The 27,355-nt window shown below is 43.0% G+C and overlaps 1 protein-coding gene across 1 annotated transcript in view; it reads left to right on the top strand.

The window, feature by feature from the left end:
• Window positions 1–26,383, top strand: part of COLGALT2 (collagen beta(1-O)galactosyltransferase 2) — a 113,606-nt gene extending 87,223 nt beyond the window's left edge. Inside the window, exons 7-12 of the mRNA XM_068986301.1 lie at window positions 7,942–8,018; window positions 11,416–11,522; window positions 18,039–18,171; window positions 18,377–18,504; window positions 24,223–24,429; window positions 26,107–26,383. Coding sequence (XP_068842402.1) covers window positions 7,942–8,018; window positions 11,416–11,522; window positions 18,039–18,171; window positions 18,377–18,504; window positions 24,223–24,429; window positions 26,107–26,383 — 929 coding nt within the window. The remainder of the gene's footprint in view (window positions 1–7,941; window positions 8,019–11,415; window positions 11,523–18,038; window positions 18,172–18,376; window positions 18,505–24,222; window positions 24,430–26,106) is intronic.
• The last annotated feature ends 972 nt before the right edge of the window (window positions 26,384–27,355 follow it).

Genomic DNA, 27,355 nt, shown 5'->3' with positions numbered 1-27,355 from the left:
GAAGACGTTTACAAAGAAAAATCATGAGTTCATTTTGAAACCTTGAGTGGCCTGTGAATAGCTGTTTCCTGCTCCTCAACCCCAGGCAATAAATTCATTGTTTCATGTTAGTCTCAAGACAGAACCCATCCCCTGCTGCCTAGGAGGCACTCAGCAAATCTTTGTTGAATAAATAAACAAACTGCCCACTGGATAGATGGAGAGATGAATCTGACACTTAAGTTCTATCAAGTCTAAAGATGTTAAGTGGGGATTCATCAACAAGATAATGTGATATCATAGAATTTTAAGAAAATAGGAACATGAGATATAGAAGGAAGTTCAGGTGAGACAGGGACTGAAAAAGAGTCCAGTGAGTTTTTTCAGCTAATTTCCATAAAAAGGATGGTTTCAGAAAAGGCTGGCTCAGAATTTAAAGTGTTTGAGAAGTAATTAAAAATCAGGGACACAGAGAAGAACAGAAATGTTTCTTTTAAGAAACATAGTTAGGACCAGAAGGTAAGAAGGGCAATAATAATAATAAAGATTCATCAGAAGATCCCTTTAAATAGCAAGGTCTCCTACTGTATTTACACAGGACCGTGTCTGCAAAACATCAGTCACCCAGAGGCCAAGGGCAGTATCTTATTGCCTTCTATCTCAAACACCTAGCACAGTCCTTGATATATAATTGGTAACAGACAAATATTTGCTGAATGCATGACCAGACAATGAAACAATGAGCAAATGAATAAAACCTGTGTCGCAAAGAGCTCTGATCATGAAGTTAGACTCACAGACTTGAACTCAGGCTGTGTCATGTAGGCAGAGAGAAAGTGAAAGTGAAGTTGTTCAGTCGAGTCAGACTCTTTGCGACCCCATGGACTGTAGCCTACCTGGCTCCTCTGTCCATGGGATTTTCCAGGCAATAGTACTGGAGTGGATTGCCATTTCCTTCTCCAGGGGATCTTCCCGACCCAGGGATCGAACCTAGGTCTCCCGCATTGTAGACAGACGCTTTACCGAACAATCTCTCAAAGCTTTAGTTCCTTTATCTGTGGAGTAAGGATAAGAACACTGACTTTGCAGGGTTGAGAGGAGCACATAAAAGAACAGACATCAACTCCAAAAGACTGAGAGTGTTCCTGTTATTAGGACTCCATTCGATGCTTGGTAATGTGCCTTCCCTTATCAGCCCCATTGCATGACTATCAGTCTTGACTCCAAGTAGATGTCAGCTCAGAGAGGCTGGCCAGAGCCCTCTCTTCTTTTCCTCCACAGCGGGAGCCCCCAGCCTCCAGGATCTAATGCCCGATGATCTGCAGTGGAGCTGATGTAATAGTGATAGAAATAAAGTGCACAATCAGTGTAATGCTCTTGAATCATCCCTAAACCATCCCTTTGCTCTAGTCCCTGGAATCTGTCCTCGACCCTCTCTAGACCATGCACAGCCTGTGGCCACAGCAAGGAATTCAGAGTTTTATTCTGAGAGTAATAGGATTCCATGTGGTTGGGGGAGGGAGAGTGACATGATGTGGTTTATATATTTAGATAAATCATTCATGCTGTGGTGTGGATACTGGCATGTAAAGGGGCCAATACATCTCTCCTGGTGAGAAATAATGGTGGTTGGAATGCAAACTGTAGCCGGGAGGTGATGACAAGCAGGTGGATTTGGGATATATTTTGAGGGTAGAGCCAACAGGAATTACAGAGACCTGGATGCAGCCCATGAAGGAAAGAAAGGAATCAAAGATGACTCCAGGAGTTTGGCCTAGTGTATCGTTTAATGAAATTGGAGAGGCTTTATGGGGAAAGACTTGGAAGGGAAGTTGTGGCCATGTAAGCTTAAGATATATATTAGACATCTGAATGGAGAGATTAGGAGACATTTGAATATGTGAGTCTAGACTTCAGGGAAGAGACTCCAGTTGGAAACAGACCCTTGAGAGTCATCAGCATTAAAAAGCTATTCGAAGCCATGGAACAGTGTGAACTTGCTTGGCTGGAGAGCATAGAGAAGGAAGAGGACAGATCCGGGGGGTGCGGGGGCGGGGAGACAAACAGCCAGCATTTCAAGAAGGAACCAGCTGCTTTTGAGAAGTCAAGTAAAATGAGGATAAGGAACTGATCACTGGTTCTCTCAGATAGACATCTGTGATGACCTTGATAAGAATTACTTCAGTGCAATGATGAGGACAAAGTCACTGGAGTGGGCGGAAGAGAGAGCCATGGGGAGATGAGAAAGTGGACTCTGGTTGGCATGGGAGATAGAGAAATAGGGTAGTGTCTGTAAGAGAGTGAAAAATCAAGGGAAGAGGCTGTTTTGTTTCATCGTGTGTTGTCTTTTAAGTTTTTTTTTTTAAGATCAGATTTTAACTTGTTTGTATGCTAATGAGAAAAGTCCAAAACACAGGGAGAATTTAATGATGTAGAAAAGAAGATAATTTAAGGCCCTTGGGAAAACAAGTTCCAGATAGAACAGGGATGCTGTAGCAGACGGGAAGCCAGGGTATGTAGGGAGAGAGGCAGCTGGGTTTGATGTGGAAGGGAAAGATAGGTCTAACTGGGTTTTAAACGTTTTCTCCGTTACATATGTGATCCAGTCATCAGCTCAAGAGAGATGTTGAAGATTTCAGGAGAGAGGACAAGGCATAAAATAGACCTCTCAGAGAGTGGGAAAGTAAGTTTACTGTGGAAGCATAATTGCATCATTTGGCAGTATCGAGTGCCAATTTGACATCTGTGGTTGTAATTTTGAAGTCCCTCAGTCCGCACAACAGTGTGAATTTCTCTCTTCAGCGTTCTTGGTGGGAAGAGAACAGTTGGGTTGAACCAGGATTGGAGTTTTACCAAGCAAGATCAGTGGAAGAGAATGAAGGGTCCTTCCAAGGGATGGTTAGAGCTGTAGACCGTGAAATCTAGGTTGGGTACTGACAGGAGTGAGAACAAGAAGGGCGTGATGGATGAGGAGAGTGTGGTGGGTCACTGGAAGAATGACCGCTGGTGCTGGATTGCTGGCGTTGGATCACCGCGTGGATGCTGTTTCTGAGACTGGTGGCGGGGTAGTGAGACTGGGAGTCGGTGGCTGAGGGAGCATGAATAGGAGGTACCGAGCCCTGCAACAGGCTTCAAAGAAGCTGGGGCTTTGAAGAATGGAAGAGAAACTGGTTGGAGTGAGTTGGAGGACGTGAGGAAGATCAGCTTTCAGACCAACAGCTGAAAGGGAGGCAGTGACCTCAAAGGAAAGCCAAGTCTTGGTCTAAACAAAAAGGCAAAGAGACATTCAGAAAAAGTGAAGGGACTGAAGATATCAGGGAGTTTATGAATTTCAGACTGGAGTTTCTAGAGATCAGAGTAGAAGAGTTTGGATTGGGTGGAGATAGTATATAAAAACAACTGCTAACACTTCTAAAAGCCCTGACCATCACTGTCAGGTATTTGCTCATTTAGTACAGTAGGAGTTGGATAGAAAATTGAGGGACGTATGACCAGAGGCTTGATCTTGTCAAGGGGATAGTGGAAAATGGGTTGTGAGGCATGAGAAGATTGGTTGGACAAATCAGCATGAGGCAATGGGCTAGCTTAGGTGCCTCTTCTCGGTAATGACATTTTGAGACAACAGAGTGTCATGTAAAGATTGTTTAAAATATTGCATCTGAAGTCAAAGGATCCAAACACTGAGTTCCAGCTCTGCCAGTCACTCACTATTTGAACTCGGGCAAGATTCTGTCTGGGAGTCCTGATCTCAGTTTTTACATCTATCAAGACAAAGAGTACAAGCATGGATGCTCAGCTGCTCAGTTGTGTCTGACCCTTTGCGACGCTATGGACTGAAACCCACCAGGCTCCTCTGTCCGTGGAATTCTCCAGGCAAGAATACTGGAGTAGGTTGCCATGCCCTTCTCCAGAGGATCTTCCCAACCCAGGGATCAAACCTGAGTCTCTTCCATCTCCTGCATTGACAGGCGGGTTCTTTACCACCAGCCATTGGGAAGCCCCAAACAGCACACCCTGCCCTCCAATAAAAGTGAAGATAAAATGACCTGGTGACTAGGACATCACTTGTGTGTGTTAGTTGCTTCAGTCACGTCCAACTCTTTGCGACCCCATGGACTGGAGCCCACCAGGCTTCCCCGTCCATGGAATTCTCCAGGCAAGAATACTGAAGTGGATTGCCATTCTCTTCCCCAGAAGATCTTCCCGACCCAGGGATCAAATCCTGGTCTCCTGCATCTCAGGCAGATTCTATACTGTTTGAGCTACAGGGAAATCCTTAACGAATCACTTAACAAGTTGTAAAGCACCTAAATGCCGAGCGTGACTGTATGGTCAAGAATAGAGAAGTGCCTAAGGAAGAAGACTGTTTTGGCCACAGTGTGCATAATGAGTTATAATGAGCAAGACAAAGAGCATACAAGTGTTTGCTGCTGCTGTTAAGTTGGTTCAGTCACGTCCGACTCTGTGCGACCCTATAGATGGCAGCCCACCAGGCTTCGCATCCCTGGGATTCTCCAGGCAAGAACACTGGAGTGGCTTGCCATTTCCTTCTCCAATGCATCCAAGTGAAAAGCGAAAGTGAAGTCACTCAGTCGTGTCCGACTCTTAGCGACCCCATGGACTGCAGCCCACCAGGCTCCTCCATCCATGGGATTTTCCAGGCAAGAGTGCTGGAGTGGGGTGCCATTTGAAAGGTGTTAAAACAGCCCAGACATGTGCATGAGGACCTGAGCTAGGGTGGTGGTTGCAGCCATGGAAGAAGTCCAGGAGAAACTATGAAGAAGTGTTAGGATTTGGTCCTGGCACAATCTTGCAAATGCTTTTCTGGGCATGACTGGGCTGGTGCTCTGTTCTTTGGGTGGAGTTTGTTCCAGGGTAGATGACAGAGCAACACGTGGTCATCACCCAGGAGCAAGGACTTACCAACTGAGGTTCTGTGAGCTCAGCCCCATTGCCCAAGGCCAACTTGAGGCCAGTGGCTACCAAGGTCTAGCTTTGGGGGCAGGGTAGAGTGGGAGTTAAGGGTTCACTAGGGTCAAATACCAGCTCTATCAGCTCTGTGACCTTAAGCATGTTATTTAACCCTTTGTTTGCCTATCTGTAAAAACAGGGACCTGGCCTGTGGAACATGTTGTGAAGATTAAATAAATGTGAATATATATATCCAGAGTGTAGCCCAGAGTGCAGTGGGTAGTAGATCACTATACCAATAGCTATTATTGTTATTCCTAAATCTTGAAACAATTCCGGCACCAATGAGGCACATCCCACCTGGTGGTAGTACGCTGAGGACGCGTATAGGGAGGGATTCAATGAGGGACTGAATTAACTCTGGTTGATGGAGTCAGAAATGACCCAGAACAGAAGCTGGGATGTCTGATGACAGCAAAGAGGCATCCCTTCTCCCCACATAGTCACCTTTTAGGTCTAATTAATATCATCTGTTTTTCCCTATGGCTTAACTCGACCTTCAGCTACAAAACCCAGGCCTGTGTCTCTCATATTTCTGCTCAGTGGTGGCTTTCAGGACCAGCCACTTGTGCCTTTTGGGGGGATACTTGTCCTGTGCACACAATGACTACCCATGTTTGATGGAAGCAAAGTGGCTAAAAGCAGACCCTTCAGCTGAAACGTTAAAGCCAGGCAACCCAAATGGAGACCAACAGAGACCAACAGGGAGACCAAAATTTACCCTCCTCTGAAGTCTAAGGCCCAGGGAGGGAGGGCTAGACAGCTCCTCAAACAACATGAATGGTAAGGAGTTGGTATGTTAAGGTTTTTTGCTTGTAAAACCTACCCCTGTACATGGTGACCCTGCAATCAACATTTGTTGATTTTAAAAGAAATTAATGGAGTTGGGTGGAGCAGGAAGAACCAAAATGTTCTGGGCTGCTAATGGAAACAGATACACACTCACTGTGTACTCATAGAAATGTGATGGTAAGGGTCAGGTTTGAAATAATAAGATCATCTCTTGTGTTTGGCTTAGGAAATCTGTTTCACTAGTTTCTACAGTTTCACGTGACTTGATCATAAGAGAAACTGGATGTCGTGGTTTCTCTTTAATATCCCAATAAAGGGTGAGTGAAACAAAAAATATTCTTTGGACAGTATCTCAATCAGGACAGCTGAAGTTATGCTGGGATATGTCATAGAGAATGCTGAAATCTCATTTCCACGTGTTGGCACCTCATTCTGCTGCTGCTGCTAAGTCGCTTCAGTTGTGTCCGACTCTGTGCGACCCCATAGACGGCAGCCCACCAGGCTCCCCTGTCCCTGGGATTCTCCAGGCAAGAACACTGGAGTGGGTTGCCATTGCCTTCTCCGGCACCTCATTCTGCTGCTGCTGCTGCTAAGTCACTTCAGTCATGTCCGACTCTGTGCGACCCCATTCTAGGCTGCTTCAAATTTTTGCCTTTTCCATATCAACATTGGCTACTAAGATCATTGTGGTGGGGCTGAGTAGGGAGCATGGGAGGAGAGTTTGTAGTTCTGAATAGCAGCAACTCATATGGCCATGACTAACTTCAAGATGAAGAAGCCCCTTTCATATACCTGAAATAGAGGGGCATGGATATTGCTAGACAGCAGCAATGGCCATCAACAATAGTTGCTCAAACAACCCATTTACCTGCTCTCATGTAGCATTTTCCTTGTATTGCGTCTTCAAGGAAAACCAAGTGAGTACTTAGACTTTGTGCATACAAAAATCTTCAAGATCTTCTTGGGCTCTTTAACCAATATTATTTCTAATCTTTAAAACATATATATAAGCTTTTCTAAATAAAGCTTTTTTGAAATATGAAATAAAGAAAACTTTTATCACTTGAGATGTGACACCCCTCCCATCTGGAAACTTCCTTGTAAGCCCTGTACGAAGTTCTGGGATGTGGCCTGACCCTTGGAGGTGTGTGTTAGTCAGGGGCTTCCCTGGTGGCTCAGATGGTAAAGAATCCATCTGCAACGCAGGAGACGTGAGTTCGATCCCTGGGTCCGGAGGAAGATCCCCTGGAGAAGGAAATGGCAACCCACTAGAATTCCATAGACAGAGGAGCCTGTTCATATTAAAATGAAAGGTCTTTTGAGTACCTATAGCTAAACCTGCCTGGATGGAAGAAAAAAAAAAAAGTAGTCCCAGAGTTTTACAACTTTAAATGTATAGGAAAAAAAGCATTCTTTAGAAAAAGTCTAGCCTATTTCTGAGTTCTTTCATCACGGGCCACTGTGAGTAGTAACTGGGAGTTACTGAGCATTTACTGTGTTGATTTACTGTGGTTATTGCTTTGCATGTAGGTGTCATTTAAATTTTATAACACTCCAAGACATGCACTTTTATTATCCTGATTTTACACACAAAGAAAGAAACAAACTTAGAGAGGTCATCTATCTGCTCCAGACCTTCACAGACCGAAGTTTAGATCCAGATCATCTGACTCCAAGAGGCTTCACCCTTAATCATTACCCTGACTGTCCTTCCAAGTTTGGAATGCACATGTATGCACTGCTATATTTAAAATGGATAACCAACAAGGACCTACCGTATGGCACATGGCACTCTGCTCAATGTTATATGGCAGGCTATATGGGAGGGGATTGGGGGGAAGCATGGATGCATGTATATGTATGGCTGAGTCTCTTTGCTGTCCACCTGAAACTATTACAACGTTGTTAATCGGCTATACCCCAATAAAAATCTTTAAAACTATCCTCCATATATTCTTAAAAATAGGTCTTAAGGGAAATGGAGCAAATGTTGCAATCTGCATAAAAACAAGTGCTCTCAAAACCAGCACAGTGACCGTTGGGGTTCTTGTGTAGCCACTTAACTCTGGAAAACTACTGAGCAGTTATTCCCTACCCTGACCCTGCAGGTTGTGTTTCCAGAGGTCAGGCTGTGAATAGGATGCTGTTCTCTGAAACTCTGACTAACAAAGCACTCTGTATGTTTCTTGTGTCTTCCAGTTGATGGTCCTCCAATGGAACCTTCCCAGTTTGTCTCAGTTGTCCCTAAATATCCAGACAAGATGGGATTTGATGAGGTAGGCAAGGTGTCTGTGTTGGTGAGCACCTGTATGTGTGAGCATGTGTACATCATGTTTATATGTTTATATCAGAACAACAAGCCTGGGCACATGTCTGAGAGTCAGCCAGATCAGCTGGGCTGCTGAAAAGAAACTTGGAAAAGGTTCTCGGTTTTTGTTGTGCGTTATTATTCACGTATCTTTAAAAAGGAGCATCATGGTAAAAGTGAATTAATCATTGAGTCAGAAAGATGTTACTAATTAGGCATGAAAGTAATATTTTCTAAGAGCAGATATTGCCATGTTTTATCAAGACTCAAGGGTAGGGTAAAGAAGATACATGTTTTAGGTATTAGAGGACTTTAACTTTATTCTGAGTAAGTGGAAACCATTCTGGAACGTTTTTTGGTTTATTTTCTCTTTGCTGTTCTTCCATGGGAAAAATCACAGGGCAGGGTTTAGAGGACAAAGGAAAAGAGAAAAAAGAAGCCCATTCTAAAATTTGTTTTTGTAGCAGGCTCCAAGGGCTATATTTATTATTACACTTTAGTTGTATAACGATTGAGCAGAAATGTAACGAGATGCCTGTCTTAGTGATGTGCTCAGAATTGTGACTCCAAAATTACTGAATCCTTCATGGGTCCCTCATGTCACATAACTGCTGATCCACGTTCAGGGACTTGATGATCTGGAGGCTGGGACAGTGCCTTGGGAATCCACAAACTACGATGGAACTTTTCCATGAATCTGTGATATGTTATAAGCCAAACTTTGTGCTCTATGCTCATTGCCACTGATTCACTGAATGAAAATGCCTTGTTTATCTCCCTGGACTATGTCATATGGGTCTCCAAAGTACAGCCATCTTAAATTCCTGCTGGAACTGGAAGCTGGGGTTTATTCTATAAAGTTTATTTGTTGTCAGATTTCAGAAATGGAAAGGAGTATTTCATGAATATTAATTGGAAAGGAGTTAGAAACTATCATGCTATTTCTGCAGAGGGCAAGATGAGATTAGATGGTTTTAAGTGTAATAGAGATGAATTAGACTAAATAGAGAAGAATTAAAGTGTAGATAGTTTTATAAACAGTCAGGGCTTCTGAAAGGTTGGCCTACCCCAGATACTGAACTGGCTTCCACATATTACTTACAGCTCTCACTAACTCTCATGTCTGCAGGTAAAAGAACCCAAGGGTCTTTATGTATATTCATTTTTCCCTTTATAAACACATCCCAATGAGGATCAAATCAGAGCAAATACCATGGGACAAAAGCAGGATCTTCTAGCTCTGGTCTTCCATTTGCAAGGACTGGGTCACTTTTAGAAGCCTTCTGAAAAAGGCCAACTCTACGGAGATACAGACATGGGGACTCTGCTCTCCTGAGCCCTGGTAGTCATCTCTCTGTTTGGAACAGAGATAGGATAGTAGAAAAAGGGATTTCAGGGCTTTTTCAACCTTCCCTGTACTCTGCGGCCTTGTTGGGGTGTCTGGGTGCACTTGGCTGGGTGGCTTTTTGTCTGTTTACTATTCACTAAGTATGAGCAAGCTGTCTGTGTTTTCCCTTCATAGCTGCAGTTTTTATTGCACTTGTCCTGGCAGGACCCCGAACGGGATTATTATTTACCAAAGTCTTCCCAGACTAGAGGTCTTGGGTCTGAGGGGACTTTTTGTTGTATTTCTGTTCGTTTTTTGTTTCGTTTTGGTCTCCTGGCGTGACCTCAGGTAGCTCCATGTGTACACATGAGGAAATGCCCATTCCTTCCCATAGCCTTACAATCAGGAGATGGAGCGTGTTCCCATCACAGTAGGATTCTAAACAGGAAGAAAATGACATAAATGAACACAACTCGTTGTTATAAAATCCCAAGTAACAGGGCAAATAGAGTTACCACAGAAATTTTTTTTTTAAAGAATTGCACAGTTAGATAAACAGTAGAGGTAACAAAATCATGATATATACCTAATCCACCGCGTTCTGATTCAGATGGGTGATTTTTTCAAAGAAGACATCTTGCTCCCCCATCCGTTCTTTTCCATGAGCTGTATAAGTGGATGGAAGTGAGAATATTTTATAAGGAAGAGTTGAAATTTTACTTAATTCAGCTTTTGATCTGATAAAACATATAACATCTTGATACTCCATTCAGAATGATTGTGTGAACCATGGCTTAACCCTCAGTAAAGTCAAAACTCCAGCCTGCTTATATGACATGACTTCTTTATTCTAGACATAATGTAAGCTTTATAATAAACCACATATTATAGAAAATTCAATCTGTATTGGCCTTGAAAGATAAGATTGCTCAACTCCCTCTTTTTACAAACAAGGGAACTGGATCCCGTAGCATTAGATGTCTTCCTCAGAGTCATTTTGATGGGTCTTTAGGATGAAGCCAGTGTTGTCCAGCTTATTCCTGCAGGCTTCTGCTTTCCCATGCTATTCAGAATTTCTCACTGGCAACTGAAGCCTCCCTCTCTTTCAGGACTAGTTTAATGTACAAAGTGAGTTTATTACTGCTGGTAGAAAAGGACCTTATTAAAGCACTTCATTACCTGTAACTTTCATGAGGCTTTGGGTTCTTCTGTGGCTCCTGAAATCTGGGAATAATCAGACCGGCCTCCTTATCTGTGTAACTCCCAGTAGCAGCCTCATGATAGGTGTGTGTTACTGCAGTCATCGGGAATTTCAGGGCCACTGCGAGGAGCTGCAGGAAGACCCAGCCCTCATGGGGGACAATCTGAACGCACATTTTGGGGACTTCATGGACCAGTACATGTCTTCTCTCTAAGACTTCCCTCAGATCCATGTAACATGGAAATTATGACCCTCCCTAAAGGGCTACTCCCAAGGGCAGAGTCCTTTTTCTTTACTTGTTTCAGAAAAAGTCTAAGAGAGTTGAAGAGGTCTGGTAAAGAAGCTACGAAAATTAAGACCTTAATAATTCAGTTTGGAACTCTTGGTAATAAAAGGAATTTGTTAAGACTAGATTTTTCTTACTCTTGGAATGACCTCAAATTTTTCTACAGAGGATGTAAATTACAAGAATAGCTAATATTTTGTACCCAGGTGATAGGACCAGTATTACTTGCATTTTACAGATGAGGAAACTGAGGTGTAGGAACTGGCCCAACGCAAACACTTAGCAGACTTAGGTCTTGATAAATCTAGCCACTTGAGAAACTTCTTCCTTCCCCTTGGTCTCATATGTTTTGGGTTTCATTCACCTTTGGCCTCCTGAAGAACAGCTTTCTGACGCGATATGAAATATAAATACATCTTCACCATTTCCCCTAACCTTTCCGCTCCTTATTCTAACTAAAGCTTTGTTCCTTATACTTCCTTTGCTTTTCAACAGCCTAAAATAAAAACCGAGTAATCTGTATTTCTTTTCCTTTTTTCTTCTTGTATTAGATTTTCATGATAAACCTCAAGCGCAGAAAGGACAGGCGAGACCGGATGTTACGCACCCTGTATGAACAGGAGATTGAGGTCAAGATTGTGGAGGCTGTGGATGGAAAGTGAGTTGAGTTTTCTCCTCAAACCCTTGCCGCTGTGGCTGGAGTGGAGATGCACTCTCTCCGGCTGAGGTTTAGTCCCAGTGGGCGGAATCTGCAGTCATTGCGGGATAGACATGCTTTCACAGTGCAGCCTATTTTGGGAAAACTTTATGACTCATAGCAGCTTATATATGTTAATTTCACTGAGTAGAGCAGAAGTCCACTCATCATCCTGTGCTCTCTGGTCTTCACTCTGCTGAAGGCTTGTCCTTGGTGTGATTTTCCACTGTCTCTGGGGTTCTTGCAATGGTCGTGGTGGTTTCCAGTCCTGAAGTGCCTCGGAAGGAATGCATTCAGAGGTGCATTCAGAGCCTGATTTAGAGCAAAGCATCTTACCTTGTGTGACTTGACCTGAAGAAAATAAGTGGAAAAAAATGCATAATAGTTTGTGTGTCCTGTTGCACGAGGTGCTTGCCACAGTCTGCTGGGGCTGATCACTTTTTCCAGGAACAAGGCAGGAAACTTACATACAGTACCTGGTTGGATTCCTTCAAGAGTTTTTGTTATTGATGTTATTTTGTTTTGTTTTGCTTTGCTTTGCTTTGCCCTTTAACACTCTATTATTTCAAGGAGTATGTTAGTCACTCAGTCATGTCCAACTCTTTGAGACCCATGAACTGTAGCCCGCCAGGCTCCTCTGTCCACGGAATTCTCCAGGCAAGAATACTGGAGTAGGTAGCCATTCCCTTTTCCAGGGGATCTTCCGTACCCAGAGAGTGAACCCTGCTCTCCCACATTGCAGGCAAATTCTTTACTGTCTGAGCCACTAGGGATATTTGCAAAACCTCCTATTCCATGTTATATATGAATTTGGAATATGAATGACTCTAAGGAGCACAGCTAGAAGCTCTTGTGGAAGTTTTTATGACTCTTTTAGAGAATCTCATCAGTGTTTCTCAAAGTATGGCCTGGACACCCATGTCACAGTCCCCGGAGGCTGGTTAGGAGGGCAGCTTCCTAAGTCCCAGAGCTGCTAAATGATGATCTGTAGGGCTGGGCTGGGAATTGGCACTTAAGAAGCCTCAAAGTGATTCTTGGGTAAGGTTGCCACTTAGAATAGAGGACACCTAGTTAAATTTGTCCTGAACATTACATGGGTCTTATACTAAAAAGTTACTGTTTATCTAAAATATAAATTTGACTGGATATTTTTGTGTTTTACTTGCTAAATCTGGCAACGCTGTTCTTGGATGCACTAGAGTTTGGGAACCACAGTCTCAAATACCTCTAATAACCCCAATTTCCTTCATAGACCACATGGACCAAGGAAAACGAGTTGAGCTGTGAGAGTTCTTTATATACTCTGCATACAAGTCTTTTATCAGATGTATAATCTGCAAATATTTTTTCCCATTTTATGAGCTCTCTTTTCACTTTCATGACGGTGTCCATTGAAACACAGAAGTTAATTTGATGACGTCCAGTTTATGTTTTTGCTGTTGATTGTGCTTTTGGTGGCATATCTAAGAATCCATTACCAAATCCAAGGCCATAAAGACTTGGTTCTGTCTTTTCTTCTAAGAGTTTCATAGTTTTATGTTTTATATGTATCTCTTACACATTAGATCTTTGATTTATCTTGAGCTAGTTTTTATATGATGTGAGGTAAGGATCCAATTCATTCTTAGTTTCCAATTCATTCTTTTGTACAAAGTTATCTAGTTGTCTCTGCACCATTTGCTAAAAGATTATTCTTTCCTCTACTGAATTGTCTTATCAACCTTGTCAAAACTAATTAAATAGAAGGGTTTATTGCTGGATTCTCAGTTCTGTTCCATTGATGTGTATGCCAATCCTTATTCCTTACAGTAGCTTCTTATGTGTAAGGAAGTCCTTCAACTTAGTTATTCTTTTTCAAGATTGTTTAGGCTATTCTAGGTCTCTTGGATTTCTGTATAAATTATAGCATTAGCATACCATTTTCCACAAAAAAAGTTTGGATTTTGATAGAAACTGCATTGCGGAGAAGGCAATGGCACCCCACTCCAGTACTCTTGCCTGGAAAATCCCATGGACGGAGGAGCCTGGTGGGCCGCAGTCCATGGGGTCGCTAAGAGTCGGACACGACTGAGCGACTTCACATTCACTTTTCACTTTGATGCATTGGAGAAGGAAATGGCAACCCACTCCAGTGTTCTTGCCTGGAGAACCCCAGGGACGGGGGAGCCTCATGGGCTGCCGTCTATGGGGTTGCACAGAGTCGGACACAACTGAAGTGACTTAGCAGCAGCAGCAGCAGAAATTCCATTGACTCTGTAGGTCAATTGAGAGAAGTACTTCTCTCTTTATAATATGAAGTCTTCTGATTCATAATCATGAATATCCTTCCATTTATTTAGATCTTTAATTCTTGGATTGATGTTTTGTAATTTTTACTTGCACATCTTGCATTAATTTTGTTAAATTTATTCTCAAGTATTTTACTCTTTTTGATGTCATGATAAGTGGAATTGTTTCCTTCATTTCATTTTTATATTGCAGATTGCTAAGTACATAGAAACAGTTGATTTTCGTATACTGATCTTGTTCCTACAACCTTGCTGAACTCATGTATTAGTTCTAATAATGTATTGTGTGTAAGTCTGATCAGCCCATTCAAGATGACTCCTCTCTTGTTCCCTGTACATCTCCTACCTGACCAGTCCTTGCTTCACTCACATGACTATCCAATCCTCTTAATTATAGGGCTTGATCAGTAACTGCCTACATACTTGCCCCTGCCCCAGTCATTGGTTTCCTTGGTAACTGATGAGCCAATGTGATGTTAATACCCCCTATAAATGGCAGCCTCCTTCTCACCCAAGTAGTGAAGACTGCTGCAGTGTCTGGCCTCTTGTCTGCTGTACACAAGAGAGTGACCTGCTCCAGGATCTTTGGCTTTAGACTGGTAAGATCCCACTATCCAATAAATCATTAATGTATCTGTCGCTATCTCTGGGTTCTTACTTTGGTCTCAAGGTTAGCTAAATTACAAGGTTTGCAGTCCTGAGAGGTGCAATCCAACAGTTTTTGAGCCAGCCAGGGGCTGAGGAAACTCCCACGAGCACCAAGATGTTGTTGAATAAGGATGAGGAACAAAAAGTCATGGGGGTGATCCTTGGCTAAATCCTCAAGTACAGTGGTGGATAGAAATGATAAGAGTGGGCAGGCTTGGCTTGTTCCCGTTATTAAGGAGAAACATTTAGTCCTTCACCGTTAAATAGGATAATTGGCTCTGGAGTTTTCACAGATGGCCTTGATTGGGTTGAGTGTTTCTATCTTAGAAGGGTGATGGTGTCTTAGTTTGTTTGCTGATGTAACAAATTACCACAGACCAAGTGGCTCAAACAATAAACATCTGTCAAAGTTCCAGAGGCTGGGGAGTTCCAGAGAAGGGTGCCAGCATGGCTAGGTTATGGTGAGAGACCTCGTCCTGCCTTGTAGATGGCGATCCTCTTCCTCTGGGCTTCCCTGGTGGCCCAGTGGTAAAAGAATCCGCCTGCCAATGCAGGAGCTGCAAGTTCGTTCCCTGGGTCAGGAGGATCCCGTGGAGAAGGACATGGCAACCCACTCCAGTATTCTTGCCTGGGAAATCCCGTGGACTGAGGAGCCTGGTGGGCTACAGTCCATGGGGTCACAGAGTCAGACCCAGCTTAGCAACTCAGCGTGATCTCTGTCCTCTTGCTGTACTCTCCTATGGCGGAGAGCAAAGAGAGGGGAGAAAGCAAGCTTTTGCTCTTTTATGAGGGCACTAATCTCATTTACGGAAGTTCTACCCTAGGGTCTACAGCTCCACCTGCTTATCAACATGTGAACTTGGGGGAATATAAATAGTTAATCCATATACAGTCGGATTTTTGTCAAGTTTTATGTCTGTTTAGATGATCGTGGAATTTTTGTCTGTTAATAATGATGTCTCACTTTTTTTTCCCCACCTGTTAAATGAACCTTACAATCCTGGGATAAATCTCATCTGGTCATGATGTATCACCCCTCTTCTGTGATGCTGGGTTCTGTTTCCTAGTGTTTTCTTGGGGATTTTTCTATTTCTCTTAAGGGATATTGGTCTCTCATCTTCTTGTGATGTTTTTCTAGTTGTGTATCACGATGATACTTTATAGAATAAGTTGGGTGCACCCTCTTCAATTTTTGGTAAGGGTTTGAAAGATTTGTGTTAATTCTTTAAATGTTTGGCAGAATTCTGAATTCTTTACTGAAGCTATCTGGTCCTGGACCATGTTTTGGAACTTTTTTTTAACTTTACAAATTCAGCCTTTTTAACTGTTGTAGGTATTCAGAATTTCTATTTCTTGAGTTGGGTTTTTTTTTTTTTTTTGAGCAATGTGCCCTTTTTACCTAGGTTATCTACTTTGTTGATGTATAATTGTTCACAGTATTTTCTTGTAGTCCTCTTTATTTCCACAAGACCAGTAAGGATTGCTCCCTCTTTCATTCTTAATTTTTAATAATTTGAGTCTACTCTTTTTATGTGGCTAAAAGTGTTATCAGTTTTGCTCTTTTCCAAACAACCAGCTTTGGTCTTGTTTTTGTCTGTTTTTCTATTCTCTGTTTCATTTATTTCCTTCTTCCTGCTTGCTTTGCTTGTAGTTTGCTTTTTCCAGTTTCTCAAAATGGAAAAGCAGATTATTTAAGATTCTTTTTTTGAAACATAGACATTTGTACCTGTAACTAGCCCTCTAAGTGCTGCATTAGGTGCATCTTGTAAGGCTTGGTATGCTGTTTTCATTTTCATTTGTCTCAAAATATTTTCTCATTTCCTCTGTGGTTTCTTTGACTCATTGGCTATCAAGGAGTATATTGTTTAATTTCACATATTTGTAAATTTTCCAAGTTTCCTATCAATTTTTAATTTCATTGTGGTTATAGAACATACTTGGTATGAATTCAACCATTTAAAATGTACTGAGGCTTTATTTATGGTCTATATAGTCTAACATATGGTCTTTCTTAGAGAATGCTGCACAGACAGTTGAAGAATGTGTATTTTGCTCTTGTTGCCTTTAATTTCAGTGTCAAATCCAAAAAATCATCACCAAAGCAGTGTCAAGGAGTCTTATCCCCTTGTTTTCTTCTAGGACCCTACTATTAATATGAACTTGATGGCTATAAATTAAGATGTTAATTATAATCCCTAGGGCAGTCACTAATAACTAAAAATATGCAGAAATATAAACAAAGGAATTAAGATGTGAAAGTACAAAATATTGAATCCTTATATTCAATACATAATATTGAATATAATTATATTCAATGTTTCAATGAACATTATATTATATTGAATAGTTTCAATGAAACTAATGTTATGTCAATTATATCTCAGTAAAAAAATACCAACTTCAATACTAAGGAAAAACTTAACAGCTGTATAGCTGTATTCCTTCCCCTTCCTTTCTTCTATTGTCACACTAATTATTTCTTTATATGCTCTTTATACATTATTTGCTCTTACTGCTCTATGCAGCTATAATTTAAATCAGATAAGGGAAAAAATTATGAACAAAAGGATACTTATACTGTTTATGTCTACCTATCCCAGGTGGCGCTAGTGGTAAAGAACATGCCTGAAAATGCAAGAGGCATAAGAGACACGGGCTCAGTCCCTGGGTTGGGAAGATCCCCTGCAGAAGGGCATGGCATCCCACTCCAGTATTCTTGCCTGGAGAATCTCGTGGACAGAAGAGCCTGGCGGGCTGCAGTCCACTGGGTCACGAAGAGCCAAACACAACTGATGTGACTTAGCATGAATGCAAACACCGGCACTTCCGTGTACCGATGCTTTCATTTCTTCATGTGGATCTGACTTATTCCCTAGGTTCCTTTCATGTTAGCCTGAGGGATTCCCTTTAGCATTTCTCATAGAGCAGATCTACTAGTGACACTGTTTTTGTTTATCTGGGACATCCTGGTTTTTCCATTTTTGAGGTCTAGCTGGACTGGATACAGCATTCTTGGTTGAGTCTCTCTGAGTCGGCACTTTGAATTAGTCAACCTTCTGGCCTCCATGGTTTCAGATGAGAATCAGCTATTAATCTTACTGAGAATACTTTGTTGGTAGTGAGTCACTTCTCTTGCTTACCTGACTCTCTCTGCATTTTAATTTTTAGCTCCAAAGGAAAGATGTACACATGTGTACAATTCCTCTTATGATTCTTTCCTATCCTCATTCCTTCCAGTGTTTAATAATATTGAATGGTTCTATTAGCCACTCTCCTTCATTAGGAAAATACTTTTTCAACGGTGCCAAAAAACTGATGATACTTAGAACTGCATTGGGTGTTGTGAGGGATACATAAAATATAAGACCTCGTCTTGTCGTCACACAGCTCATAATGCTACAACACACTAACCCTGAGGAGCTTCTAAGGAGCCCTGCTCAGTGGGCATAAAGGCCCTGGGGAATACACAGACCTCTCCCTCCTGGCTTCTGCGGTGGGGACCTCTCAATGTGTTAATTTAGGGGCATGTTCTATCTTACAGGGCACTGAACACAAGCCAGCTGAAGGCCCTGAATATTGAAATGCTGCCTGGATATCGAGATCCCTACTCCTCCAGGCCCCTAACCAGGGGTGAAATCGGCTGCTTCCTTAGCCACTACTCTGTCTGGAAAGAGGTGAATAACGCTTCATTCAGGTGTGCAGTTCTGTAATGAGAAGGGAGGAGAGTGGGACCATTTTACTGTTGATGAACCTTCGCCAAGATTCCAGTTATGAGCTATTATGTGCTGTGCTACTATAGTTTTGCCTTTCTAATACCTATTTTGATTAGATAAATAAGTATCAACTTTTCATAGGGTATCTTCCCCCTGACCTTTACAGGTAATTGACCGGGAGCTGGAGAAGACTCTTGTTATTGAGGACGACGTGCGTTTTGAACATCAGTTTAAAAAGAAGCTGATGAAACTGATGGATGACATTGATCGAGTTCAGCTGGATTGGGAGCTGATGTGAGTGACAAGACGGCAAGCTTGTCTAAGAGTACTGAGAACTCTTTCAGTTCTTTCAGCACTGAGAGCCCCAACTCGTATGAGGTGGGCTCAAGCTTCCACTTACCTGGCTTTCTCTCCATATATGTTCCCAGCAACCAGAAGTAGGTAGGGGATACCCACTGGTTTGGGGGCTTCCCTGGTGTCTCAGATGGTAAAGATCCCACCTGCAATGCAGGAGATCTGGGTTTGACCCCTGGATTGGGAAGATCCCTTGGGGAAGGGAATGGCTACCCACTCCAGTATTCTTGCCTGGAGAATCCCACGGACAGGGGAGCCTGGCAGGGTCGCAAAGAGTCAGACATGAATGAGTGACTAACACTTTCACTTTTGCATCTATACGTTCTTCAAGGTGAGAAAGTATGGGAAGTTCTTTGACACTTGGAATCTGCTGGCAGATCTGGGGTTTTCCGAATGAGCATTTACCTGAGATCGCAGCAGAAACCCACCCATGAATCAGCATGGTGCATTGAGCGTGTCCAGGGAGGACCCGTGCCAGGGCAAGGGTCCTGTGTCACACTTGAGCATCAGCTCCCTGGAGGATGGGTTTCCTCTGCAGTCTCTGATTGTGTGTGTGGGGGGGGGGAGGGGAGAGGGGGTTGGAAGGTCAGGGGGAGAGCACCTGTTGGGGAGGGGAGCTGTACAAATAGGGAGAACACTGACAGCTGGGTTTGGAGAGTCAGAGGCTGTCTTAGGAAAACCAGATTCAGCAAGGGAGTCCTGGCTCTGAACTGACATTTAGTTAATGCTCGTTGCCGGCTACCTCTGGGAACTGAACGCTCGCGCGTGCTCTCTCTCTCTCTCTCTGGGAACTGAGCGCTCTCTCGCTCTCTCTCTCATTTTGTTTTTACAATGAGATGACACTTTTTACTTCTCTCCAATGAGGCAGAAAGTTCCCAAGTGTCATATTCACTTCCCAGCTGTGTGTCAAAGGCAATTTCATCAGATCAGAGGCTGTTCCTTTAGCAGCTGCAGCCCACAAGCTGTCCCCGTTCCTCCCATCCTCGGAGGGAAACTTAACTATGCACTCGGGTGGAATAGTTGTTCTCTTAGAAAATGTACTGTTCTGAGCTCAGAGGAAACCTCGTAATGGCCCAAGTAACCGTGGGAATTAGCCCCAGGACTATGTAATAAAGGGATTGGCTCCCTGTCGGGTATCAGTCATGTGATGAGATTCTGCACTGGCTCTTCTGATCGTTGTCCCCAGAATCCTCTAGGAGCTCTCGCACCTCAGGCTTGCTGAGTCTGTGGCCCTGCAGCCTGCGGTTAAGGCCCCACAGGCATAGAGCTTGAAAGCTATTTCATGCTTACGTGACATGTACAAAGGCAACTTTCACTTAAGCCTTGGAGTCAGAGGACTGGGCTTGGGGAGTCTAAGGCTTAGAATTGACATATGTCCTTGTTCACTTGTAGTTTGGTTGATGCATTTCTCAGGAAAGCATATCAATAAATCCAAGAAAGAAGAGTTATTGTTCTAAGGATTATGGGGATGGAGCGGGGGAAATGTTTTCTAAATTTCCATGACTGATCAAGTGCAAGTGTTCCATTGAAATCTATTATCTAATCACAGAGAATTATAGCTGTTTCCAATTTTTCACATCTCACTTTATAAAATGAATAAAGCAACTGTACTTAAACTCAAAATATGAAAGCATATAGGCTGTCTGTGACAGCAATATTAACTTTCTCCAGAAAAAGGAAATAGTAAGCAGGGAAAAATAGAACAAGCCATTGAAATCATCTAGGGCAGCGTGTCCAATAGAAATATGTGAGACATATCATTTAAAATTTTCTGTGTGTGCTCAGTCGTATCTGATTCTTTGCTACCCCATGGACTGTAGCCCACCAGGCTCCTCTGTCCATGGGATTTTCCACGCAAGAACACTGGAGTGGGTTGCCATTTCCTCCTCCAGAGGATCTTCCCGACCCAGGGATCAAGTCTGTATCTCTCGTGCCTCCTGAATTGGCAGGTGACTTTTTTACCACTGCACCATGTGGGAAGGCACATCATTTAAAATTTTCTAGTAATCATATTAACAAGATAAAAATAGGTGAAATTAACTTTAATAATACATTTTATTTAATCTAACATATCCAAATATAACATATAATCAGTATTTTTAAACTATTAACGAATTAGTCTATATTCTTTTTTCATTCAGTCTTCAAAATCCAATATGTATTTAATGCATACAACACACCTCAGTCCATATGCTAAATTTTCAACTGTTGAAGTAAACTGTAGCCCTACCAAAACAATACATTTCGAATAAGAGAAAAAATATTTTACACATCTTCAATTTTTAAATTACAGTTTAAATTTAGTATAACAAATTGAGTATAAGCTTAGTTCCTCAGTCACTCTGGGCACAATTCAGGCGTTCAATAGGATTTTCTCTTTCACTTGATACATGAGAGAAATTCAGGCTCTTTGCTTTTAAGAGGCTGTGGTTGAGAGGTGGCTATATTCATCTCCAGAAGAACTGAAGGTGAACATAGACTTATTCTATATATCCTAGGATGTTTCAACAAAGAGGATAGCTTAAATATTGAAAGAGATGGTTTTTAGAGCAAAATAGAGGAATTCAGCTTTCTCTGACTGGCAGAAAACCAGATCTCCTCAACTTGGCCCAGGCAAGCAGAAGCAACTAGGCGCCAGACAAAAGTAATGGATCACAGATCCATGGGTAGACTAGGGATGGTGAGAATAGTTGCGGGTACATCCTGTGTTGCAGAAGTAGTTCATGGAGGGCAGAACCCCAGAGGAAGCATGGGCAGAGATGGGTGAGGGAAAGCAAAGCACGCAAGTGGTGACATCCATTCTTTCCCAGAGGAAACACTCTGGAGCTACTCTTGGGTTCCTAGGTATTTCGCTTTGCACTATATCTTTTCCAAAGCATTTTCTTTCTTGTGTTTACCACCAGCATTTGGAGAGCTGCGCAGAAAATATCAAGTCCCCAGACTGAAACTCTAGGGACTTGAAAGCAAACTTGGGATTCTCACATCTGGTCTTTGTTGTCTCCTTCCAACCTCTATAAACACAGCTGAAAATCCTACACTACCTTTGGGAAATGATCTGAAAAAAATTTGCTTTTTGTCATGAAATTTTTTTAAGATGTTTTTAAAAAATATTGGAGTTTAGTTGATTTACAATGTTTTGTTAGTTTCAGGTACATAGCAAATTGATTCATTTATATTTGAGATTCTTTTCCCGTAGGGGTTATTACAGAATATCTTGAGTATAGTTCCCTGTGCTGTTTAGTAGGTCTATGTTGATGATCTGTTATATACATAATAGTGTGTATGTGCTAATCCCAACCTCCTAATTTATCCCCCCTACACACACCTTATCCTTTTGGTAACTGTAAGTTTGTTATCTAAGTCTGCGACATGTTTTCTAAATAAGTTTGTGTGCACCATTTTTTCAGATTCCATATGTTAGTGATATCATATGATATTTGTCTCTCTGTTTGGAGAAGGAAATGGCAATCCACTCCAGCACTCTTGCCTGGAAAATCCCATGGACAGAGGAGCCTGATAGACTACAGCCTATGGGGTCGCAAAGAGTCAGACACAACTGAGCGACTTCACTTTGACTTTTCACTTTCGTGCATTGGAAAAGGAAATGGCAACCCACTCCAGTGTTCTTGCCTGGAGAATCCCAGGGACGGGGGAGCCTGGTGGGCTGCAGTCTATGGGGTCACACAGAGTCAGACACGACTGAAGTGACTTAGCAGCGGCAGCAGCAGTAGTTTTTGGTAGTGTCTTTAGGATTTCTTATGTATAGTATCATACCATTTGCAACAGTGGACAGTTTAACTTATTTTCTAATTTGAATTCCCTTTATTTCTCTTTCTTCTCTAATCACTATGGAGGACTTCTGAAACTATGTTGAATAGAAGTGGTGAGAGTGAACATTTTTGTCTTGTTCCTGATCTTAGAGGAAGTGCTCTCAGGTTTTCACCTTTGAGAATGATGCTGCTGCTGCTGCTGCTGCTAAGTCACTTCAGCCGTGTCTGACTCTGTGCAACCCCATAGACGGCAGCCCACCAGGCTCCCCCGTCCCTGGGATTCTCCAGGCAAGAACACTGGAGTGGGTTGCCATTTCCTTCTCCAATGCATGAAAGTGAGAAGTGAAAGTGAAGTTGCTCAGTCGTGTCCAATTCTTAGTGACCCCATGGAGTGCAGCCCACCAGGCTGCTAGCTGTAGGTTTGTCATATTTGGCCTTTATTATGTTGAGGTAGGTTTCCTCTGTGCCTGCTTTCTGGAGAGTTTTGTTTTAAAAAAAATAAACAAAAAACGGGTGTTGAATTCTGTCAAAAGTTTGTTTCTGAATATATTGAGATGATCATGTTTTTATTCCTTTAAATATTATTCTTTAGTAATATTTATACTCACTCGCTCACACTAGTGAGTATTCCCTGGTATGTCTGCCCCCAGTGTCCTGGCCCCAACAGTGAGTCATAGCCACTCCCCCACCCACCCAGGAGACACTCTGAGACCACCAGGTAGCTCTGTCCCGCACTCCTCGGAAGTCGCTGCTTTTGCCCAGGTGCTGCTGTGCACGAGACGTTGTGTGTACCCTCCAGGAGTGGAGTTTCTGTTTCCTCCATTCCTGCGGAGCTCCTGCAATCAAGCCCCCTGGCCTTGAAAGCTGAGTGCTCTGAGGGACTCCTCTTGATGGCAGACCCCCACACTGGGGAGCCTGACATGAGGTTCAGAACTCTCACCCCTGTGGGAGAACTTATGAGAGATAATTATTTGTCCCCTTTGTGAATCATGCACCTGGTGGGTACAGGATTTGATGCTATCGTGAACTTCCTTGTATTTGGGTTAGAATGTCTTTGTTGGCGGGTTCTGGTCTTTTTTTGTCTATAGTCATTCAGCAGTTAGTTGTGATATTGGTGTTTCTGTGAGAGGAGGTGAGTTCAAGTCCTTCTAGTCCACCATCTTGTCTCCAACTTCTGAAAGATCTTTCAATCCCCACATTTCAACTTTCAGGGCTTAACAGCCTGCTAGGCAAGGATTTGCAGCTCAGTCGGTAAAGAATCTGCCTGCAGTGCAGGAGACCTGGGTTCAATCCCTGGGTGGGGAAGATCCCCTGGAGAAGGAATTGGCAACCCACTCCGGTATCCTTGCCTGGAAAATGTCATGGACAGAGGAACCTGGTGGATTGCAGTTCATGGGGTCTCAAAGAGTCGGGCACGACTGAGCAACTAACACACAGGCAAGGATGAAAGTGCAAGTGAAAGTGAAGTTGCTCAGTCGTGTCTGACTCTGTGTGACCCCATGGACTGTAGCCCACCAGGCTCCTCTGTCCATGGGATTCCCCAGGCAAGAATACTGGAGTGGGTTTCCATTTCCTTCTCCAGGGGATAAGTAACCCAGGGGATCGAACCCAGGTCTCCTGCATTGCAGGCAGACGCTTTAACCTCTGAGCCACCAGAGAAGCGCTAGGCAAGGATAGTTGGGCTATTGATAAGTGGAACCACAGAAAAGGCCTGAAATTGATGGAAGATGATGACAACGATGATTGATGTGCTATGCTCTGTTGTGTGATACATTTGAATAAGACACAGTTGGTCCAAGCTTTCAAAAGTGTCTGCAAAGCTGTGCTCCCTTCTTATGGATGTCTAATACTCAAATTGGAATTTTCTCCTCCACCCATTTCCTTTTAGTTATATTGGTAGGAAGAGGATGCAAGTAAAAGAACCAGAGAAAGCCGTGCCCAATGTGGTAAATCTGGTTGAAGCTGACTATTCCTACTGGACGCTCGGCTATGTCATCTCTCTGGAAGGAGCACAGAAGCTGGTTGGAGCAGATCCTTTTGGGAAGATGCTACCAGTGGATGAGTTTCTGCCCATCATGTACAACAAGCATCCTGTGTGAGTTGCCCTGAACTGCCTGCCTTTCCCTTGAGCATAATTCATTCGTGGGGTAATACTTTATATTTTTAAAAGGGGTACTCCTTTCCTAAATGATCTTTCCATAATCATGACAAGAGAGGCCAACTCGAATGATTACCCCCTTTTACAAGCAGGAGATATAAGGCAGAAATGGTGAGTCTTGCACAGGAATCCTCCTTAATACCCAGTGAGTAGCTTAACTGCACATAATATGCTCGAGCCTCTCATCTTTGATTTTCTTACTTCCATAAGCCCATACACCTCAAGGTGAAGGTCATCTTCCTAAGCACCTCAAATTTTTCAGTTCGTTTCTTAGTCCATTGTGTATACTGTTGGCCAGGCAGTGACTCACAAGCTAGTCAGGAACCCAGACTCATGAACAGTCATTGTGACATATTGTGAAACCTACGATCACAGAGATGTGTTAGAGGCTCGGGGAGAGTGGAGATGGCCTCTGAGCTGGGCGTCCACAGAAGAAAGTGTGATGCTCAGAGTTCCCATAGCCCGGGAGTTCAGTTTGACCTAGTGTTTGTATCAAGAACATGGTAAATGATGGGTCTGTGTGTCAGTCTCCCTAGTAACCTGTGAGCCTCTGAGGCAGGGACCATCTTTTATCTCTGTGTCCTTAGAGTCTAATCCACATTCTACCCATGCTAGCTGCTTGATCGATGCTTCCTAAATTCATTAATGGAGCAGGAGACCAGGTTCTAACCTCTGCTCCTTCTCTCGTTCCTGAGTGATCTCCTCCCTAGATGGTCTTCTTTGTAGCAGTTCAGTGTTCTTGTCCTGCATCTTGCCCATTTTGTCTCTTGTCCTCAGTAAAAATGGACAACGTGTCAGAGACTAATTTTTTTTTTCTGCTACCTGGCAGAAACATGGAGGTCAACCATCATCCTCTTAACAGAAAGGAAATTGAAACCTAGCTGCTGAGCAGGTGTCACCTCGTGTACTCGGCAGAGGAGTCCTGGGAGGGAGGGCTCCTTGTCCCTTCATTTACACTCACAGGTTGCTGGACTGCAAAGCCAAGCTGGTGTGCCTCCAAGCCTACACCACATTACTCACACCTTCACTCCAGCTCCCAGCCATCTCATTCACTGATCCAGGATCAAAGCGTTTTCTACAAAGTGATCACCTTATTATTGTGGTCCAACAGAGCTTAAACCTTAATTTTTAGAATAAGACCTGAAATTCATTTTTAAGCTACTCTGTCTAAATTTGGATCTTCCCTTGTAGCTTAGTCGGTAAAGAATCTGCCTGCAATGCAGGAGACCTGGGTTCGATTCCTGAGTCAAGAAGATCCCCTGGAGGAGGAAATGGCAACCCATTCCAGTATTCTTGTCTGGGAAATCCCATGGACAGAGGAGCCTGGCAGGCTTTAGTCCATGGGGTCGCAAGTGTTGGACATGACTTAGTGACTAAACCGCCATTTAAATTTAACAGAAATACCCTGACCTTTTTCTTTGTGTATTTGTTTAAATCATCTGAAAGCCTTAAAAATAAAAAATCTGTTGTGTTTGTAGGCTAAAGTTTTCCACAAAGACGCAATTTAAAAAATAATCAAATCCATGAGAATTTAGGAGGTAACAAGCAAGACCCTTTTGCCCTGTTCTGTAAGTGTCCTGCCCCCTCACCCACTTGTCCACCTCTTGTTTTCAGGGCTGAGTACATGGAGCATTACGAATCCAGGGACTTGAAAGCCTTCTCTGCAGAACCCTTGCTCATCTACCCAACGCACTACACAGGCCAGCCGGGATATCTGAGTGACACGGAGACATCGACCATCTGGGACAATGAGACGGTGGCCACTGACTGGGACAGGACACATGCCTGGAAGTCCCGGAAGCAAAGTCGCATCCATCGCAACGCAAAGAACACAGAGGCCCTGCCACCACCAGCCTCCCTGGACACTGCACCTTCAAGAGATGAGCTATGAAGGCTCCATGGAGGGGTTACTACACTTTGGTTTTCCTAATGGGCCAATCATCTGTTTGCTCCAGTTTCTTTTAATGGTTACGGTGACCTAACCAAAGTGGTCTAATGTGATTGATCAAAATTGATATATTTTTTGACAGGGGAAGAGAATAGGGAAACTAAACCCAAATCTCCTAGGATGGCTAGAAGATAGGCTTTCTGGCCACCATTAGGATAAACTTCAACCCAGACACCTTGTCCTTCAGTTCATTACCATTGTGATACTGGTTCCCACATTAAGGTTGAATGGCATAGCTCAGAGATGCTCACTCAAGGGAAAGGTGATCACCAACCCTGTCACATCAGTAAATGGGTAGGCCCGGCAGCCTACCCAGCTGGACCATATCTAGTGGTCTGGTGGGCCGGTTTTATGTCATAGATGTGACCTTGAAAATTTGAGTATGTTCCAAGTTTGGTGGTAGGGGGTGGGAGGACAAGAATCAAATAATTTTAAAATCAAATTAATCAGGCTTTTTCTTTAAAGGTATTTGTCATGAGCCTTATTGCAAAGTGAGCTTTGCATCTTAGTCTCCGTTATCCAACAGGGATGGGTATTTGGGTCTGTCTGAGACTTGGCCTTTGACTATCATGACAACTGAAGCTCTCATAAAGAGCTGTCCAGTTTGCCATGTGGATATATTGAATATAGTTTCATAGATATTTGAGGGGGTGTGTAGCTATTTGAAGAAAACACTCAAGCTTTGGCTTTCTTTATTATGGTCACTTGAGTTGGGATGCTCTATTTATGAAGATAAATTTAATATATAAGGGGCTGGGGCTGGTCTGTAATTGCTGTCCCAGGGGTTCATGTGCTGCCCCAGCAGGTCAGACTCTCCCATCCACCCTGAGCCTGGGAGTGAATTGCAGGCATGAGTTTCATGAGTCTGTTAAGAGACAGAGCACATGTTCAGGCCAGCAACTGTCCTTGCCTGGG

Source organism: Capricornis sumatraensis, chromosome 14, assembly GCF_032405125.1.
Source record: "Capricornis sumatraensis isolate serow.1 chromosome 14, serow.2, whole genome shotgun sequence".
Classification (NCBI taxonomy): Eukaryota; Metazoa; Chordata; class Mammalia; order Artiodactyla; family Bovidae; genus Capricornis; species Capricornis sumatraensis.
Note: the sequence above shows the minus strand (reverse complement) of the source record. Positions and strands in the feature narration are given on the sequence as shown.